This window comes from Rhinoraja longicauda, chromosome 35 (genome assembly GCF_053455715.1).
Source record: "Rhinoraja longicauda isolate Sanriku21f chromosome 35, sRhiLon1.1, whole genome shotgun sequence".
NCBI lineage: Eukaryota > Metazoa > Chordata > Chondrichthyes > Rajiformes > Arhynchobatidae > Rhinoraja > Rhinoraja longicauda.
This window is the reverse complement of record NC_135987.1, coordinates 8476125-8496984: the sequence shown is the minus strand read 5'-3', so window position 1 is coordinate 8496984 and position 20860 is coordinate 8476125. Positions and strand designations below refer to the sequence as shown.

Here is a 20860-nt window from a genome sequence, read left to right as displayed (position 1 = left end):
AATGCGAGCAGCTTCTTTAAAGAACCAGTCAGCGTTTACAACTGAGCAAAACTCAAATGGAGACACTAGGAACTGCAGATGTTGGGATCTTCAGCAAAACATAAAGGACTGGAAAAACTCAGCTGGTTAGACAGCATCTATGGAGGGAATGGGCAGGTGACATTGTGGGTCGGGACCTTTCCTGAGATTGATTTTTAGATTTAGATTTTAGATTTAGAGATGCAGCACAGAAACAGGCCCTTCGGCCCACCGGGTCCGCGCCGCCCAGCGATCCCCGCACACTAACACTATCCTACACCCACTAGGGACAATTTTTACATTTGCCCAGCCAATTAACCTACATACCTGTACGTCTTTGGAGTGTGGGAGGAAACCGAAGATCTCGGAGGAAACCCACGCAGGTCACGGGGAGAACGTACAAACTCCGTACAGATGGCGCCCATAGTCAGGGTAGGGGGTAAGGGGTAGGGGGTAGAAAGCTGGAAAAGAGGGGGGGATCAGAACAAAGCCTGGCAAGTGATAGGTGGATACAGGAACTCTGAGGGTAAATGGACAGATGACATTTTGGGTTGGAAACCTTCTTCAGGTTTACAATAATCTACAGTCACTCACTTTTACTTATACCTGTGGGCAATTTTGGTATTAATATTGGTTTATTATTGTTATTGCTTGTTTTATTTTGTACATTTCAGAAACAGATGCAAAATGTATCACAAATAATTCTAGTCCGCCAATCTGTTTGCATTTTCCGTTTTCCAAAATTTTAGATTTAGAGATACAGCGCAGAAACAGGCCCTTCGGCCCACCAGGTCCGTGCCGCCCAGCGATCCCCGCACATGAACACTATCCTACACCCACTAGGGACAATTTTTACATTTGCCCAGCCAATTAACCTACAAACCTGCACGTCTTTGGAGTGTGGGAGGAAACCGAAGATCTCGGAGAAAACCCACGCAGTTCACGGGGAGAACGTACAAACTCCGTACAGACAACACCCGTAGTCAGGATCGAACCTGAGTCTCCGGCGCTGCATTCGCTGTGAGGCAGCAACTCTACCGCTGCGCCACCGTGCCGCAGTGTTTTAAAAAATGTTTCCAAAATTAGTAAATCAGGAATTGAAGAAACGTTAACGATCAGGGAAGCCGACTGTCTGTTTTTTCTCTTACCTTGAAGCGCAGCGGATGGCAGTGGAAGGGATTCTGGAGGGAGGGCGCGTGTCAGTGAGTATGAAGATGAGGGTGGTGATGAGGAGGAGAGGTGTGATTCAGACAGCTGGAGCAGTGAAGAGGTTCACCCTGGTCTCTCCAGCAGAGCGCCTGCACCCCCTACAGGTAATCTGCGGAGTGACGTCCTTCTACAATCGCTTGCAACCCCTCTCTCCAAAACAAACATTCCCACCCCCACACTGACCTCTCTGTCCTGGGACTCCCCCACTGTCAGAGTGAGGTCAAACGCAAATTGGAGGAACAGCACCTCCTATTTCGCTTGGGCAGCTTACAACCCAGCATTAAAAAAATTGATTTCTCTAACGTCAATTAACCCTTGCTTTCCCTCTCTCTCTCTATTCCTCCACCCTGGTTCCCCTATGTCCTCCGGATTAATTTCACTGTTTGTAAGCTCGTTGTCATTTCTCCTCATCCAACAATGAACCATTGCACATTTCCTTGATCATTATCTGCTTCGATCTGGTCTTTTCACTCCTTAATCTCATTTCCCTCACCCCTGACACTCGGTTTGAGGAAGGGTCTCGACCCGAAACGTCACCCATTCCTTGTCTCCAGAGATGCTGCCTGTCCCGCTGAGTTACTCCAGCATTTTGTGTCTACCTTTAGTAAATAGAATGGTTTCTGCACTGGAAAACAACAAATTGTACTACTTGCAAGCTCGTTACAAATTATTACAGTTATTCTTTTGAAGTTTGCAGGATATTGAATCCTGAAAAAGAATCAGTCACGGTTCATATAGAAGGGTCCCGACCCAAGACCAGAGATGCTGCCTGACCTGCTGAGTTCCTCCAGCACTTTGTGCCTTTCTTTTGCAAACCAGCATCTGCAATTCTTGGATTCCACAAGGAATGAATAATTCTTTTCAAATACATCTATTTTTCACCCAGCGACAAATGACTTTAGTCCTGACCTCTCCTTGATACTTTGTTATTGTTAGTTTAACATCTGTCACATGGAAAATGCTAGGAGTTATTATCAAAGAGGTTGTAGTAGGATACTTAGAAAATGAAAAGTGATGAGGCAAATTAACATGGTTTGTATAAGGAATGTGGTGTTTGACTAATTTATTTGAGTTCTTTGAATAAGTAACACATGCACACACATACTGCAAACACACACACATGCACACACACACATCCACACATACACACACACACACACACACACACATACACACACACACACACACGCTCGCATATAAGCACGCATTGTACATACACGCACGCGTGCGCACACACACTATACACACATGTGCACATGCACACACATGCACACACACACACTCTGACACACGCACACTCGCACACACACACAGGTGCACACTCTACATACACACATGCATGCACACACACTATACAAACACATGCACACGCACACACATGCATGCACGTGCACACACACACACACACACACACACACACACACACACACACACATGAGCACACACACATGCACATAAGCACACACTCTACATACAAGCACGCGTGCACACACACACTATACACAGACATGGACACACACAAACATGCATACCCGCACACACATACACACACGCACCATAAGCGCACCATAAACAGAGACCCACAAGGCTTGCACAAGGCTGCAGATGCAAGCCCTGTGGGACTCTGTTTATTCTCTACACATGGCTTTGCCAGGAAGGCTTAAGGTGTAACTAGACTAACATCGTGGGGCTCCATTAATACAACATGCCTATTCTACACCATGGAGAGGAAGGTGACAGAAGCGTTCCTAACCATTGTGTGAATGTTTATGTCGGAATTACAATTAGATCATCATACAGATAAAACTACTTCTCAATGGCCTCTCCTTCGCATGATATTATGTTTATTGTGAAAGATCAGACAGAACTAAAAGGGATGCCAAAATTCATCTTGTGTCAAATAGCAGTGGTGAGTTGGCAGCCTGTCCATTTGGAAGCGAATGGTGATCTGGGCAGCCGATTCCCACTGGATGAAAAGTTCACATTTACGTTCAGTCTGAAGAAGGGTCTCGACCTGAAACGTCACCCATCCCTTCTCTCCAGAGATGCTGCCTGTCCCGCTGAGTTACTCCAGCATTCTGTGTCTATCTTCGATTTTGACCAGCGTCTGCAGTTCTGTCCTGCACAGTTCACAGTTGTAGTTGTCTTCTCTGTCTCCGCAGGAGATCCCATTGTGTCAGAGGATCAGCTGATGAGTCTGGCCTTGTGGAAAGCTCCAGTCATCCACAGATACCCAGGTGGGACTCTGGAGATACTCATCTCCAACCTTCAGCAGCAGCTCCATCAGCAGCAGCCTCTCACAGAGTTCATGGTACGTCGTTGAGAGGGAAGAGCATATACACCGATCAGCCAAAACATTATGACCACTGACTGGCGAAGTGAATAACATTGATTATCTTGTTACAATGGCACCTGTCAAGGGGTGGGATATATTAGGCAGCAAGTGAACAGTCAATTCTTGAATTCGATGTGCTGGATGCAGGAGAAATGGGCAGGAGTAAAGACCTGAGCGACTCTGACAAGGGCTAAATTGTTATGGCCAGACGACTGGGTCAGAGCATCTCTGAAACGGCAAGGTTTGTGGGGTGTTCCCGGTCAGCAGTGGTGAGTACCCACTGACAGTGGTCCGAGGAGGGACAAACCACAAACCGGCGACAGACAGGGTGTTGGGCGCCCAAGGCTCATCGATGCGCGAGGGCAACAAAGGCTATCCCGTCTGGTCCGAACCGACAGAAGGTCGACTGTGGCACAAGTCACAGAAAATGTTAATGGTGGTCACGGGAGGAATGTGTCACAATACACAGTGCATCGCACCCTGCTGCGTATGGGGCTGCACACGGAGGACCAACAGCATGTTAGGCAGGTGGTTATAAAGTTTTGGCTCATCGGGTCATAATGTTTTGGGTCATCAGTGTATAGTGTTGTGGGTGTGTGGGGGTAGGTCTACAATGCACAGGCACATGGTTAAATTGTGTATAAATATCTTACGTGCACATGTGTACATTGGGGCTCCAGTGTCCTTGGACCTCCCTGCCATTGAACCAGGATCTCACTCCATTAGCACTGTTGGCGATGCCTTCGATCACCTTGGTGGTGACTATGCACAGACTGAAGGACAGTCATTTATCATTGAGATTTGTCTTGTATCTTCGGCTCAGGGCACCCTTGGCCTGCCTTCCTCCACATTATCGCGGCTTTGTTGGGACAGCTTAGGCAGAGGCTAGAGAACATAGCAGGAGCTCAGAGGGGGAGCCAGTTGGGGTCCGTTGCAGGTGTGGGTGAGTGAAGAAGGGTCTCAACCCGAAACGTCACCCATTCCTTCTCTCCAGAGATGCTGCCTGTCCCGCTGAGCGACTCCAGCATTTTGTGTCTACCCAGGAGCTCAGATCTTCACACTTGGCTGACGGGGCCTTGGCCACGTGTGGTGTCCACCAAATCAGGGGAGCAACAGGAGTTAGATTGGAAAACTCCAATGATCTGGTACAAGTGACAATGAAATTGACCATTGGTAGTCAGTGAGGTGAGGGTTGGAGTTCAGAGTGAGAGATCAGTAGTCAGGGAGGGGTATCAGGGAATCATGAGTGAAGGCAGATGGGGCAAGACTTGTCACTGAAAGAGGGGATGGGGGTGAGGGTAAAGAGCCCAAGGAAGAACTAGGTGACTATATTACATAAAGGGGTCCATCTGTTGCAGGCTCTCAGCTGGGCAGAGGTCTGACTCTCACCCATTCACTCACGTAGTCTTCCAATGCCATCTTTCAACTTTAATTTAAATACCTACAGCTTCATTCAATAATACTTACCGTCATTGGTTCGGCAATAAAACGCTCATCGATTTAGTAGTGACAGGATAAATCAGTTCAGTGGGGTGAACTTGTAGACTTCATTGGCATTCTGTCTGTAGGGACCTTCAGGCAACAACTAGAGGTTTGGTTTCCAGTATTATGTATCTGGGGTGTGGGATACTAGTGGGCAAGTTTAGTTTAATTTAGTTTATTGTCACCTGTACTGAGGTGCAGTGAAAAGGTTTTTTCGCATGCTAACCAGTCGGTGGAAAGACAAATACATGATTACAATCCAGCCATTTACAGTGTATAGATACATGGTAAGGGAATAACGTTTAGTGCAAGGTAATGCCAGTAACGTCCAATCAAAGGTAAACCAAGGGTCTCCAATGAGGTAGATAGTAGTTCAGGACTGTGGTAGGATGATTCAGTTGCCTGATAACAGCTGGAAAGAAAGCCCCTGAATCCGGAGGTGTGATTTTCACACTTCTCTACCTTTTGCCCGATGGGAGAGGGGAGTGGCCAGGATGTGGCTCATCCTTGATTATGCTGCTGGCCTTGAGGTATACATGGATTCAATGGAAGGGAGGTTGCTCTGTGTGGTGGTCTGGGCTGCGTCCATAATGTACAGACACACTGTGGGCTGAGTGGCCTGCTGTGCTGTGATTCTAAAACTGCTATCTATCTTCGGTTTAAACCAGTATCTGCAGTTCCTTCCTAAGGAATTGTGCCCTGGAAGTTTTTTAAGTGGTTTTGAGTGTTTTTTTCTTTCTTCAACATTTTCCAAATTTCAAGCAATTTTGAACAGCTATCTTTACTGTACCATCTGGGAGAATTTGAAAATGATAAAGGTGGCACAGCTAGTAGAGACCTCCCAGCACCAGACCCTGACCCTGGGTGCTCTCTGTGTGGAGTTTGCACTTTCTCCCTGTGACCTTGTTGGTTTCTTCTAGATGCTCCAGGTTTCATCCCAAATCCCAAAGATGGGCAGGGTGGTAGGTTAATTGCCCCTATCGAGTCGATGAGAAAGTGGGATAAAACATAAAACTACTGTAAATGGGTGATTGATGGTCATCACGAACTCAGTGGGCCAAAGGGCCTGTATTAATGCTGTATATTGAAACTAAAGGAAATAAAACTAAAGATAGGCACAAATTGTTGGAGTACAATAGACAATATAGACAATAGACAATAGGTGCAGGAGGAGGCCATTCGGCCCTTCGAGCCAGCACCGCCATTCAATGTGATCATGGCTGATCATTCTCAATCAGTACCCCGTTCCTGCCTTCTCCCCATACCCCCTGACTCCGCTATCCTTAAGAGCTCTATCTAGCTCTCTCTTGAATGCATTCAGAGAATTGGCTTCCACTGCCTTCTGAGGCAGAGAATTCTACAGATTCACAACTCTCTGACTGAATTTTTTTTTCCTCATCTCAGTTCCAAATGGCCAACCCCTTATTCTTAAACTGTGGCCCCTTGTTCTGGACTCCCACAGCGGGTCAGGCAGCATCTCTGGAAAAAGAGGATAGGTGACTTTTCAGGTGGGGACCCTTCTTCAGACTGAAATTAGGGGCTAGGGTTTGGAGTGCTGGAGGCGAGATTGGTTTTTTCCCGCCAGAGATGGAGAAATTGAGAGTAGGGAATAGCATCTTTGCAAGATGTGGAGTGGGAAGAAGCATAGGCCAGATAACTGTGGGAGTTGTTAGGCCTGCACTAGACGTCAGTTGATCGTCTGTCTCCTGTGATGGGGACGGATAAATCAAGAAAGGGGAGAGAGGTGTCTGAGATTGTCCAGGTTTATTTGAGAAACTAAAGCTGGGAAAGCTGTGAGCAGGTCTTGCTGACAATTAAAACCTGTCAGGAGAGTTTCAGACAAAATGGATAGGAAGAGACTGCAGATGTTGGTTTAAACCGGAAAAAGCTGGAGTGACTCAGAGGGTCAGACAGCATCAACAGTCTGAAGAAAGGTCTCGACCCGAAACGTCACCTATTCCTTCTCTCCAGAGATGCTGTCCGACCCGCGCGGAGTTACTCCAGCTTTTTGTGTCCATCTTCGGAGAGTTTCAGAGTTGGGTCTTGTTCATTGTACCACCTCAGGCTGATGTTCAGAACCTTGTCGTTGAAGCCTGGGTTACCTGGGTACAATTAGCCTCTGGTCAGCATTAGGTACATCAGCCCAGTAATGACTAGTAAGCCCTATAAGATATAAGATTATTAAGGGGTTGGACACGTTAGAGGCAGGAAACATGTTCCCAATGTTGGGGGAGTCCAGAACCAGCGGCCACATTTTAAGAATAAGGGGTAGGCCATTTAGGACGGTGATGAGGAAAAACCTTTTTCAGTCAGAGAGTTGTAAATCTGTGGAATTCACATGGAGGCCAATTCTCTGAATGCATTCAAGAGAGAGCTAGATACTCTTAAGGATAGCGGAGTCAGGGGGTATGGGGAGAAGGCAGGAACAGGGTACTGATTGAGAGTGATCAGCCATGATCACATTGAATGGTGGTGCTGGCTCGAAGGGCCGAATGGCCTACTCCTGCACTTATTGTCTATTGTCTATTGTCTATTGTCTATGCCCAATGTCCAGGCTCTTGACTGTTCCTCTACCACACCCGATGCCTGAGCTACTGAGTATTTCCAGCATGCTCCTCTTTGCAATAGCATTCCCATCTCTCTTTTGTAGCTGAATATAAAGTAATGAGTCACATCAGTGCATTATTCACCTCTGCTGATTATACAGGAAAGAGGTTTTGGAGCAAATCAATCAACACGGGCCATAAATTACTGAATTGTTGGACCTAGGCATAATGTGCCCCAAATAAGTCATATATTTAATCACACTTCCATTCATTCGTTTCCTGTTGAAGTGGGTTATTACAAAGAACATGGATAAAAAATGATCAGAAGAAGAAATGAATATCTAACATCATTTCATTGTACAGCAGTGGAACAAGGTGCAGTTGGAATAAGGAGCAAAAACACAAACTACTGGTGGAACTCAGTGGGTCAGGCAGCATCTGTGGAGGTTGAGGAATGGTTGACGTTTTGGATCGAGACTCTGCACTGGTCCTAATGCAGGGCCTCAACTCAATAGACAATAGGTGCAGGAGGAGGCCATTCGGCCCTTCGAGCCAACACCGCCATTCAATGTGATCATGGCTGATCATTCTCAATCAGTACCCCGTTCCTGCCTTCTCCCCATACCCCCTGACTCCGCTATCCTTAAGAGCTCTATCTAGTTCCCTCTTGAATGCATTTAGAGAATTGGCCTCCACTGCCTTCTGAGGCAGAGAATTCCACAGATTCACAACTCTCTGACTGAAAAAGTTTTTCCTTATCTCCGTTCTAAATGGCTTACCCCTTATTCTTAAACCGTGGCCCCTGGTTCTGGACTCCCCCAACATTGGGAACATATTTCCTGCCTCTAACGTGTCCAACCCCTTAATAATCTTATATGTTTCGATAAGATCCCCTCTCATCCTTCTAAACGTCAACTCAAAACGTCGACTATCCCTTTGCCCCCACAGATACAGTCAGAGAGTGATACAGCATGGAAACAGGTCCTTTGACCCAACTTGCCCACACAGGCCAACATGCCCCATTTACACTGGTCCCACCTGCCTGTGTTTGGCCCATGTCCCTCCAAACCTGTCCTGTCCTGTCTAAATGTTTGTTAAACATTGCAATAGTCCCCGCCTCAACCATCTCCTCCTTGTTCCATACACCCACCTCCCTTTGAGCGAAAAAGTGACCCCTCAGATTCCTGTTAAATCTTTCCCCCCTCATCTTAAACGTATGTTCTCTGGTTCTTGGTTCCACTACCATGAGGAAGAGGCTCTGTGTGTCTACCCAATCTATTCCTATCATGATTTTATATGCCTCTATAATAGATCATCGTCACGGATGCTGCTTGATCTGCTAAGATCCTCCAGAAGTTTGCTTCTTAGTTTTTGTTTTACTTCCATCTGTTGATATCCCCATTATGAGACCCATGTTTCCCATCATCTCTATCCAGCCATAAACTTGCATTTATTTCCAGTACTTTTTAATTACAAAATACTGTTGATGGGGCTTCAAGCTACAATACCCTCTTGCCAAACGATGCATCCCAGTCATAATTCCCTCGCCACAGTGGCTGAGACACAAAATATACTACACAGCCAGTGCAGATATGACAATAGACAATAGGTGCAGGAGTAGGCCATTCGGTCCTTCAAGCCAGCACCGCCATTCAATGTGATCATGGCTGATCATTCTCAATCAGTACCCCGTTCCTGCCTTCTCCCCATACCCCCTGATTCCGCTATCCTTAACAGCGCTATCTAGCTCTCTCTTGATTGAAACATTTACTCTTTCAGAGTTTCGACATTGTCCAGCCTTCTACGTAGTAGTGCAGCAGTTAGTGCTGCTGCCTCACAGCTCCAGACTGCTGACGTTGTCTGTGTGGAGGTGGTACATTCCTCTGTGACTGTGTGGGCTTCACCCATGTGCCTTGGTTTTCTCCGACTGCGTGTGTGAATGTGTGTGTGGGAGTGAGTGAGTGAGTGTGTGTGAGTGAGTGCGTGAGTGAGTGAGCTTGCGTGTTTGTGCGAGAGAGAGAGAGAGCGATAGAGAGAGAGAGCGAGAGAGAGAGAGAGAGAGAGAGAGAGAGAGAGAGAGAGAGAGAGAGAGAGAGAGAGAGAGAGAGAGAGAGAGAGAGAGAGAGAGAGAGCTTCAATACTGGGTATGTTTGGGTCAACCTGAATTTGGAGAAGGTGATGTATAAATACCAGAAATGATCACTAAATGGTTCACAAAATGCTGGAGTAACTCAGCAGGTCAGGCAGCATTTCAGGAGAGAAGGAATGGGTGACGTTTCGGGTCGAGGCCCTTCTTCAGACTGAAGAAGGGCCTCGACCCGAAACGTCACCCATTCCTTCTCTCCTGGGATGCTGCCTGACCTGCTGAGTTACTCCAGCATTTTGTGAATAAATACCTTCGATTTGTACCAGCATCTGCAGTTATTGTCTTATACTAAATGGTTCAGATTGCATGAAGTGTAGGTTTTGCCCATAGATGCCAGCCAGCATCACTGCAGAGATTGAGGAGAGTGATGGCAGAAACTGGCCAGAAATTGAGTTGATTTAATTGCTAAATACTCACCCTGTAAACAGAGCTGCAGATGTGAGTGGACCGTTTCAATCGTGATTAAAGATTTAATGAGCGGTTGCAAATTTCCCTCACTTGACTCATTCTCTTCCTTAAAGACACTAGAGCATCTGAAACCAGTCGATGACTGTCTGGTGGGAAAAGCTGCAGAAAACAGAGAAAAGAACAGATATAGAGATATCCTGCCCTGTAAGTACCCGCACATGATTAAGTACGAATCCTTGTTAAATAATGCCTATTGTGTCTCCATCAATTGCCCTCTGCGAGATTACTTTACATATCAATGTCACGATTCAGCTCACAAGTGCTATAACATCCTTAACCCACAAAAAGATGGAATGCTGAACAAAGACCTCACCTGTCCTCTCAGGGGGTTGTGAAAGACACCACAGAAAAGAGAACCGTTTAGCTCCATAGAGTCACAGAGTCATAGAGAGATACAGTGTGGAAACAGGCCCTTCAGCCCAACTTGCCCACATTGCCCACATTGCTACACTGGTCCCACCTGCTCGCGTCTGGTCCATATCCGTCCAAACCTGTCCTATCCATGTACCTGTCTAACTGCTTCTTAGTCCCAGCCTCAACTACCTCCTCTGGCAGCTTGTTCCATACACTCACCAGCCGCCGTGTGAAAAGGTTACCCCTCAGATTCCTATTAAATCTTTTCCCCTTCACCTTAAACCAATGTCCTCTGGTCCTCGTTTCACCTAATCTGGGCAAGAAACTGTGTATCCAACCAGTCTATTCCTCTCATGATTTTATACACTTTTATATCCATATTTATCTCTTTATCCACGTCTTTAAATATAGTTAAGATCATTGAAAAGCAAATGACTACAGAAGCTGGAAATTTGACATAAACACAGAGCATGCCGGAAATTTTCATCTGGTCAGGTAGAGACTTTGTGGACAGAAACAGAGTCCACGTTTCTGGTCGATGATCTTTCATCAGAGCTGAGATAAGTTAGAAACCAAATCTGATTTAAGGTTCAGGGAAGAGGGAGGGGCGGAGAAAAAAAGGGTTTAATGAGAGGGTAGGACCCTAACTTTGACCGGCTGAGGATTACCAGCATATCCTGAAACGAATGTTCAGGGCATTGGTTTCATTGCCACAAACAGACGGCTGCTGTTTTGCTGAGCACTTATGCTCAGTCCACCTTGGCCTACACAATTTCCTGGTTGGAATTCCCTACACAATCGGGTTACGGGAGTTCAAAGACTGACTATGTACAAAACAGAAGTTGATGGATTTTTAGAACTGTTTCTTCCTTTGTTTTTTGTCTTCTGGTTTCTAGTTCTCCACCCATGTCTGTTTACTAAAGATTAGACACAGAGTGCTGGAGTAACTCAGTGGGTCAGGCAGCATCTCTGGAGATAAAGGATGGGTGACGTTTCGGGTAGGGACCGGTCTTCAGTGCTTGGGTTACTCCAGCACTGGTCAAGTGATTCGGGGAGTGTGGGAAACGCAGGTAGTTAGTAGAAAATGCACGTTTGACCTGGTGGGCCGGATACCAAACCGTTGGGTTTTCCAAATGACCATAGAGTGGATTATCGGAGTTTTACTGTACGCAGCCTGATTCTGAGCTGCACTCTCTCTGTAGTTGTCATTAACCCAGTGTGAAAGTCAACTCGACTTATCTCTAAAATAAGTACGCAAAACACAAGACTCAGTTAAATCTTTTAATGAAACACCAAGGTGGGAGAAGACACTGAGACCTGAGTGCACTGTTGTTCACTCAAACACCTGCTTCTTTCCTCTCAAAGAACATACAGATTACAGGCTGCTAAGGTTTCGAACTTCCCAGCCCAAAATGTCCTCCAAAGTGGCCACAAAATGGTTTCCCCAAAGTTAGCTTCCACACCAGCCCCTTTACACTGTGTGAACAGCACTTGTTCCCTGTCACCACCACAGACGATAAAACCCGTGTCCACATCGGAGACCAGGGCTACATCAACGCGAGCCACATCAGGATGCCCCTTGGCACCGAGGGGTATTTCTACATCGCTTGCCAAGGACCTCTCCCCGGCACCACAGGTGACTTCTGGCAAATGGTCTGGGAAAACAAGGCTGACGTGGTGGCCATGATGACGCGCCAACACGAGCGGGGAAAGGTCAAGTGCCACGGTTACTGGCCGGACAAACTGCACAGGCCAATGAACGTCAACAAGTACCTGCTCAGCCTGGAGAGCCACCAGGTCGTGGATTCCTTCGAAATAAATGTCATAAGGATGGCAGAGGTTGAGGTAAGCACAATAATTGTGGACCATCGCAGGCCCGAATGCAAACGGCTGCATATCAGCTTGACTATGTAAGTAATTGACACTATTCTATTGATAAACTCTTGAGGAATGTCTTAGACAATAGACAATAGGTGCAGGAGGAGGCCATTCGGCCCTTCGAGCCAGCACCGCCATTCAATGTGATCATGGCTGATCATTCTCAATCAGTACCCCGTTCCTGCCTTCTCCCCATACCCCCTGACTCTGCTATCCTTAAGAGCTCTATCTAGCTCTCTCTTGAATGCATTCAGAGAATTGGCCTCCACTGCCTTCTGAGGCAGAGAATTCCACAGATTCACAACTCTCTGACTGAAAAAGTTTTTCCTCATCTCAGTTCTAAATGGCCTACCCTTTATTCTTAAACTGTGGCCCCTTGTTCTGGACTCCCCCAACATTGGGAACATGTTTCCTGCCTCTACCGTGTCCAACCCCTTAATAATCTTATAGGTTTCGATAAGATCTCCTCTCATCCTTCTAAATTCCAGTGTATACAAGCCTAGCCGCTCCAGTCTTTCAACATATGACAGTCCCGCCATTCCGGAAATTAACCTAGTAAACTTACGCTGCACGCCCCCAATAGCAAGAATATCCTTCCTCAAATTTGGAGACCAAAACTGCACACAGTACTCCAGGTGCGGTCTCACTAGGGCCCTGAACAACTGCAGAAGGACCTCTTTGCTCCTATACTCAACTCCTCTTGTTATGAAGGCCAACATTCCATTGGCTTTCTTCACTGCCTGCTGTACCTGCTTGCTTCCTTTCAGTGACTGATGCACTAGGACACCCAGATCTCGTTGTACGTCCCCTGTTCCTAACTTGACACCAATGTGAATCTGTAAAATCAGTTGCTAAAATAGTAGCTTTATAGTAGCTAAAGAAAGGAAAGAAAATCAAATCTTTATTTTTAAATCTCCACGTTATTCTTCTACTGTGCATTCACGATTTGATGTCTGTGTGTCTTCATGTATTTCAGACGGGGGACGTACACTATGTCAAACACCTGAGATTTGTCAGTTGGCCTGACCATGGTGTCCCAAGCTCGTCTGAGCAACTTGTCCGCTTTATCCTGTACATGGGAGATGTCCACCACACAGGACCCTTGGTGGTGCATTGCAGTGCTGGTATCGGGAGAAGTGGAGTCCTCATCTGCACCCATGTTCTCTTAAGCTTGATCAACAAGGGACTGAGAGTAAGTAGAGCAAGCACTCTTGGGAAGGTTTTGTCTTCCATAAGGTCATAAGGTCATAAGTGATAGGAGTAGAATTAGACCATTTGGCCCATCAAGTCTAGTCCACCATTCAATCATGGCTGCTCTATCTCTTCCACCAAACCCCATTCTCCCGCCTTCTCCCCATAACCTCTGACACCCGTACTAATCAATAATCTATCTATCTCTGCCTTAAAAATATCCACTGACTTGGCCTCCACAGCCTTCTGTGGCGAAGAATTCCACAGATTCACCACCCTCTGACTAAAGAAATTTCTCCTCATCTCCTTCCTAAAAGAACGTCCTTTAATTCTGAGGCTGTGCCCTCTAGTCCTAGACTCTGTCCCACGAGTGGAAACATCCTCTCCGCATCCACTCTATCCAAGCCTTTCACTATTCTGTATGTTTCAATGAGGTCCCCCCTCATTCTTCTAAGCACCAGCGAGTACAGGCCCAGTGCCTGCAAACGCTCAACACAGGTTAACCCACTCATTCCTGGGATCAGGATGATTTCATGGATGTTTTTCTGTAAAGTGGCACCAATCAGCCACCTCACGAACACCGCCAATTCATGATCAAAGAACGCTTGCAGATTTGAGATCCTCAGTAAAGTTTCCCTTGCCACCACACAATGGGGATCATTTCCTTCACTCAGTCAGACCTTCCAGAGCCTTGAAAAACTCACCCGGGGTTTGGAGTCACATTCAACTCTCTCGGTTGACTTTCCTTGTTCTTCAGGTGAAAGCCCTGATGGGTTTTTTTTTAACTCAAAAGAGGTTGCACTGATTCAGATGAAACCTGTTGAGTTTCAGGTTGAAACTGGTATTACCTAGAATTACAACGCATAGAAGGTTGAGTTTAGTTTATTGTCACATGTACCGAGTTATAGTGAAATGCTTTTGTTGTGCACTATCCAGTCAGAAGAAAGAAAGTACATGATCAATATGATTTTCGGTATATGTGAACTGCCGATATTGCATACATTAATAACCCAGAGCTGATGATTTCCATTGCTGGTGGTTGAGAGAGGCATGTTACCTAATGCATTCAAGAGAGAGCTAGATAGAGCTCTTAAGGATAGCGGAGTCGGGGGGTATGGGGAGAAGGCAGGAACGGGGTACTGATTGAGAATGATCAGCCATGATCACATTGAATGGTGGTGCTGGCTCGAAGGGCCGAATGGCCTCCTCCTGCACCTATTGTCTATTGTCTATTGTCTATTGTCTATTGAATCAAGATTAAATATTGCTACTGGGTCTTTAATTTCTCACTTGATAAAGGCATTTTGGGGGTTGCCTCGCACTCTCTGACTAAAGAAATTTCTCCCCATCTCCTTCCTAAAAGAATGTCCTGAAGTGTCACAATGGTTAACGTTTTCAAATTCTGGCAGAAATTTAGTTTAGTTTAGTCTAGTTTAGAGATACAGGCCCTTCAACCCACCGAGTCCACACCGACCAGCGATCCCCGCACATTAACACTATCCTACACACATTAGGGCCAATTTACACTTATACCAAGCCGATTAGCCTGCAAACATTTACATTTTTGGAGTGTGGGAGGAAATCGATGATCGTGGAGAAAAACCCACGCGGTCACGGGGAGAACGCACCAGCTCCATACAGGCAGTACCCATAGTCGGGATCGAACCAGGGGTCTTCTGGTGCTGTAAGGCTGCCTTACCGCTGCGCTGCTGGGCCGCCCTCAAATCTTGAGCTCACATCCTTCTGACCCAGAGACCACTGGCAACTGAGACAAACTGCTCATTTTTATTTCAAAGAAGATAGACACAAAATGCTGGAGTAACTCAAATAGCCCCTTCAGCCCATCGTGCCCATGCCAAGCATTGTACCCATCTACACCAGCCCCATTTTCTGTTTGGTCCACAGCTTTCTATTTCTTAGCAACTTAACTGCTCACTTAGATACTTCTTAAATGTTGTGAGAGTCGCTGCCTCGATCACACACGCAGGCAGTGCATCCAAAATCCAACCATGCTCTGTGTGAAAGAAATCTTCCTCGGTTTCCCACTAAACTTTCTTCCCTTCCCAATTACGTGAAGAGGAAAAAAATAGTCAAGAGGCAAATGTGGGTCCCTTGAAGACAGAAACAGGGGAATTTATTATGGGGAACAAAGAAATGGCAGACGAGTTAAACCGTTACTTTGGATCTGTCTTCACTGAGGAAGATACACACAATCCCCTAAATGTTCTAGGGGCCGGAGAACCTAGGGTGATGGAGGAACTGAAGGAAATCCACATTAGGCAGGAAATGGTTTTGGGTAGACTGATGGGACTGAAGGCTGATAAATCCCCAGGGCCTGGTGGTCTGCATCCCAGGGTACTTAAGGAGGTGGCTCTAGAAATAGTGGAAGCATTGGAGATCATTTTTCAATGTTCTATAGATTCAGGATCAGTTCCTGTGGATTGGAGGATAGCAAATGTTATCCCACTTTTTAAGAAAGGAGGGAGAGAGAAAACGGGTAATTATAGTCCAGTTAGTCTGACATCAGTGGTGGGGAAGATGCTGGAGTCAATTATAAAAGATGAAATTGCTGGGCATTTGGATAGCAGTAACGGGATCATTCCGAGTCAGCATGGATTTACGAAGGGGAAATCATGCTTGACAAATCTACTGGAATTCTTTGAGGATGTAACGAGGAAAATTGACAGGGGAGAGTCAGTGGATGTGGTGTACCTCAACTTTCAGAAAGCCTTCGACAAGGTCTCACATAGGAGATTAGTGGGCAAAATTAGGGCACATGGTATTGGGGGTAGGGTACTGACATGGATAGAAAATTGGTTGACAGACAGAAAGCAAAGAGTGGGGATAAATGGGTCCCTTTCGGAATGGGAGGCAGTGACCAGTGGGGTACCGCAAGGTTCGGTGCTGGGACCCCAGCTATTTACGATATACATTAATGACTTAGACGAAGGGATTAAAAGTACCATTAGCAAATTTGCAGATGATACTAAGCTGGGGGGTAGGGTGAATTGTGAGGAAGATGCAATAAGGCTGCAGGGTGACTTGGACAGGTTGTGTGAGTGGGCGGATACATGGCAGATGCAGTTTAATGTAGATAAGTGTGAGGTTATTCACTTTGGAAGTAAGAATAGAAAGGCAGATTATTATCTGAATGGTGTCAAGTTAGGAGGAGGGGGAGTTCAACGAGATCTGGGTGTCCTAGTGCATCAGTCAATGAAAGGAAGCATGCAGGTACAGCAGGCAGTGAAGAAAGCCAATGGAATGTTGGTCTTCGTAACAAGAGGAGTTGAGTATAGGAGCAAAGAGGTCCTTCTACAGTTGTACCGGGCCCTGGTGAGACCGCACCTGGAGTACTGTGTGCAGTTTTGGTCTCCGAATTTGAGGAAGGATATTCTTGCTATTGAGGGCGTGCAGCGTAGGTTCACTAGGTTAATTCCCAGAATTGCGGGACTGTCGTATGTTGAAAGGCTGGAGCGATTGGGCTTGTATACACTGGAATTTAGAAGGATGAGGGGGGATCTTATTGAAACATATGAGATAATTAGGGGATTAGACACATTAGAGGCAGGAAACATGTTCCCAATGTTGGGGGAGTCCAGAACAAGGGGCCACAGTTTAAGAATAAGGGGTAGGCCATTTAGAACGGAGATGAGGAAGAACTTTTTCAGTCAGAGAGTGGTGAAGGTGTGGAATTCTCTGCCTCAGAAGGCAGTGGAGGCCAGTTCGTTGGATGCTTTCAAGAGAGAGCTGGATAGAGCTCTTAAGGATAGCGGAGTGAGGGGGTATGGGGAGAAGGCAGGAACGGGGTACTGATTGAGAGTGATCAGCCATGATCGCATTGAATGGCGGTGCTGTCTCGATGGGCTGAATGGCCTACTCTTGCACCTATTGTCTATTGTCTATTGTCTATTGTCTATTGTCTATTTACACTAAATCTTTGATTTTTACCTACTTCTGCTAAGGGGATGAGCTTCCTACTATCTACCCTGTCCATGTCCCTCATAATATCTCGATTAGGAACATCCTCAAATCCAGGGAAAACAAACCCTCTCTTCCCAGGGGACATGCCTCAAGTCAGAGCTACAGGACAGCTCTGATATGTTGTGTCCTGCGCACGTCTTCAGAGAGTTCTGACCAACTTCAACAGGTCTGACCAGTGATCCCCACACATTAACACTATCCTACACACATACCAGGGACAATATACCAAGCCAATTAACCTACAAACCTGTACGACTTTGGATTGTGGGAGGAAACCGGAGATCTTGGAGAAAAACCCACGCGGTCACGAGGAGAACGTACAAACTCCGTACAGACAGCACCTGTAGTCGAGATTAAACCCACGTCTCTGGCACTGAAAGTGCTGTAAGGCAGCAACTCTACCACTGCACCACCATGACCTGAGATGATTGTGTTTTGCAGTGTTTGTCTGTCAATAGACAATCGACAATAGACAATAGGTGCAGGAGGAAGCCATTCGGCCCTTCGAGCCAGCACCGCCATTCAATGTGATCATGGCTGATCATTCTCAACTGTCCTGCCCATTTAACCTTTGTAAGAGAACATGCTAATCCTATGAAATCTCTTTAAAATCCAATGAAATCTCCTTAAACTGGGGTACTCCAGCACTGAGTCTTACTCAGTGATTCCAGCATCTGCAGTTCCTTGTGTCAATGGCAAACAGATTCGGAAATGTACAAGTGTAGTGTGTGGGAATGAACTGCAGATGCTGATTTATGCCAAGGATAGACACAGATTGCTGGAGTAACTCAGCCAGGCAGCCAGCATCTACTTGAGGTAGAATGTTTGGAACAAAGGGCTTATTTAATGCCCTGAATTAGGAGTGAACAATGCATTATGTTAAACTCCAAAATATGGTTCTACACTCCGTTTGTGGGGATAAAATAAGCTTGCTAAAGCTCATTAAATGAAAGAGTTGGAACATTGTCCCAGAAATTGAAAATGAACAGAAGTCTATGTTGGATGTTATTAAATAATTTTTGTAAACCCATACTCTCAGCAGCCAAAGAATAATAAGGCCAATTCTGAAACTAATGTCTTTACACAGGGAAAGTGGCTTGAGTAAATATGCCCTTGTTAGTCCATTAGTTTGGGATCTATAATAAGAAAACCTTTGACATTTGCATTAATCAGTGCGGGTCCTGCTTATTTCACAAGGCTAATGGCTAGAATTTCGCAGGCAGGCTAGATTTACAGTGTGTAAGCTCGAGATTTGGAATGAAGGTATTCCACCACTCTCAAGGTTGGCCAGGGGTAATCTGGTAGATTTTATGTCTAGACTTTGTTTATATGAGCAATGTCTAGATATAAAATCCAAGGTGCAGTGAAAAGCTTTTTGTTCGTGCTATTCAGCCAAAGAAAGAACTTTGCAAGATTGCAATCAAGCCGTCCACAGTGTACAGATAGAGGATAAAGGGTACAACATTTTGTGCAAGATAAAGTCCGATTAAAGATAGTTCAAAGGTCTCCAACGAGGTCAGGACAGCACTCTTGCTGGTGAGAGGATAGTTCAGTTGCCTGATAACAGGTGGGAATAAATTGTCGCTGAATCTGGAGAGTGTAGGAAACAAACTGAGGATGCTGGTTCAAATCGAAGGTAGACACAAAATGCTGGAGTAACTCAACGGGTCAGGCAGCTTCTCGCGAGAGAAGGAATGGGTAACGTTTCGGGTCGAGACCCTTCTTCAGACTGATCTGAAGATATGTCTCTGGAGATATGTGTTTTGAAACGTCTATAGCTCTTGCTCTGCAGGAGAGGGGAGAAGTGGGAGTAACCAGGGTAAGACTGGTTCCGGCACCTCATATTACGCTTGGGCAGCTTGCAGCCCAGCGATATGAACATTGACTTCTCCAACTTTAGATAGTACCTCTGGCCCTCTCTTCCCCTTCCCCCCCCCCTCCCCCTTCCCAGTTCTCCCTCTAACTTCCTGTCTCCACCTACATCCTTCCTTTGTCCCTCCCCCCTGACATCAGTCTGAAGAAGGGTCTCGACCCGAAACGTCGCCCATTCCTTCTCTCCTGAGATGCTGCCTGACCTGCAGCATTTTGTGAATAAAGGGTGAGTCTGGTCCTTGATCATGCTGGTGGTCTTGCCATGGCAGCATGAATTGCAGATGGAGTCAACTTTGAGAAGGTCTCTCTTGAGAGACTTACCACTGAAATTCAAGGTCGTTCCACAAGATGGAGAACAGGGTGACGAATTGACTGAATAATCAGAAGCAACGTTGGTGATCGATGACGGTGGCCCTCTCTTCACGGCTGATCCCGGTTCTCCCTCCCTAGGGATCAATCTCAGGCTCTCTGCCTTTTATTGTTTATACATAGATCTTGATAAGGGCGTAAATGAAGAACATTTCACCGAGTTGTGTGGGAACGCTGGAGTGGTCAGAGGCATGGAATGAAGAGGCTGACAGCGAGAAAGCTTTATCATCTGAACAGACAGAATACAGACAGTGGAGTGAAATAATCTGAGCTGACACTAAAAGCTGGTGTTAATGGTTGAAGAATGTATGTGAGGGAAAGGCCTGGGGGAGATGAGACTCGTTGTTTCTCTTCACAAAATGCTGGAGTAACTCAGCGGGTCAGGCAGCATCTCGGGAGAGCAGGAATGGGTGACGTTTCGGGTCGAGACCCTTCTTCAGACCCGAAACGTCACCCATTCCTTCTCTCCTGAGATGCTGCCTGACCTGCTGAGTTACTCTAGCATTTTGTGAAAAAACACCTTCGATTTGTACCAGCATCTGCAGTTATTTTCTTACACTTCATTGTTTTTCTGCTTTCCTCCTTACACCACAGCCCATTGTGCTTTGGATCATTGGCCACCACAGGACCTGATCACCATGTCTGGTAGTCGCCCATTGATTGTGATGATCACACTATCTTACTGTTAGCCATGAGCATACTGATGGAGCCCTGTCAAAGGTCTTCCCTGTACCCTGTGGCTGGGGACCAAAACCTTCCCTTAATGGTGTGCTTAGTGAGGCCCAATGCAAACTGGAGGAACAGCACCTCATATTTTCCTTGGGTAGATTATAACCCGATGGTATGAACATTGAATACTCAAATTTTAGGTAACTAATCAACAATCTTCTCTACTTATCGCATATCTTCTCTACTTATCTCACATCCGTTTGTCTTCTTCCCATTTCTGGCCTTAGTCCACCCATCTGCCAATAAACCACCCCCACCCTTCAGCTGCATCCACTAATCACT

At 46.1% G+C, this 20860-nt stretch overlaps 1 protein-coding gene across 1 annotated transcript in view; it reads left to right on the top strand.

Annotated features, from left to right (window-relative positions):
* ptpn20 (protein tyrosine phosphatase non-receptor type 20) overlaps positions 1 to 20860 on the top strand; it is a 273022-nt gene that overhangs the window by 239310 nt on the left and 12852 nt on the right. The window contains exons 42-46 of the mRNA XM_078428348.1: positions 1174 to 1331; positions 3390 to 3538; positions 10258 to 10348; positions 12072 to 12403; positions 13413 to 13628. Of these exons, the coding sequence (XP_078284474.1) occupies positions 1174 to 1331; positions 3390 to 3538; positions 10258 to 10348; positions 12072 to 12403; positions 13413 to 13628 (946 nt within the window). The remainder of the gene's footprint in view (positions 1 to 1173; positions 1332 to 3389; positions 3539 to 10257; positions 10349 to 12071; positions 12404 to 13412; positions 13629 to 20860) is intronic.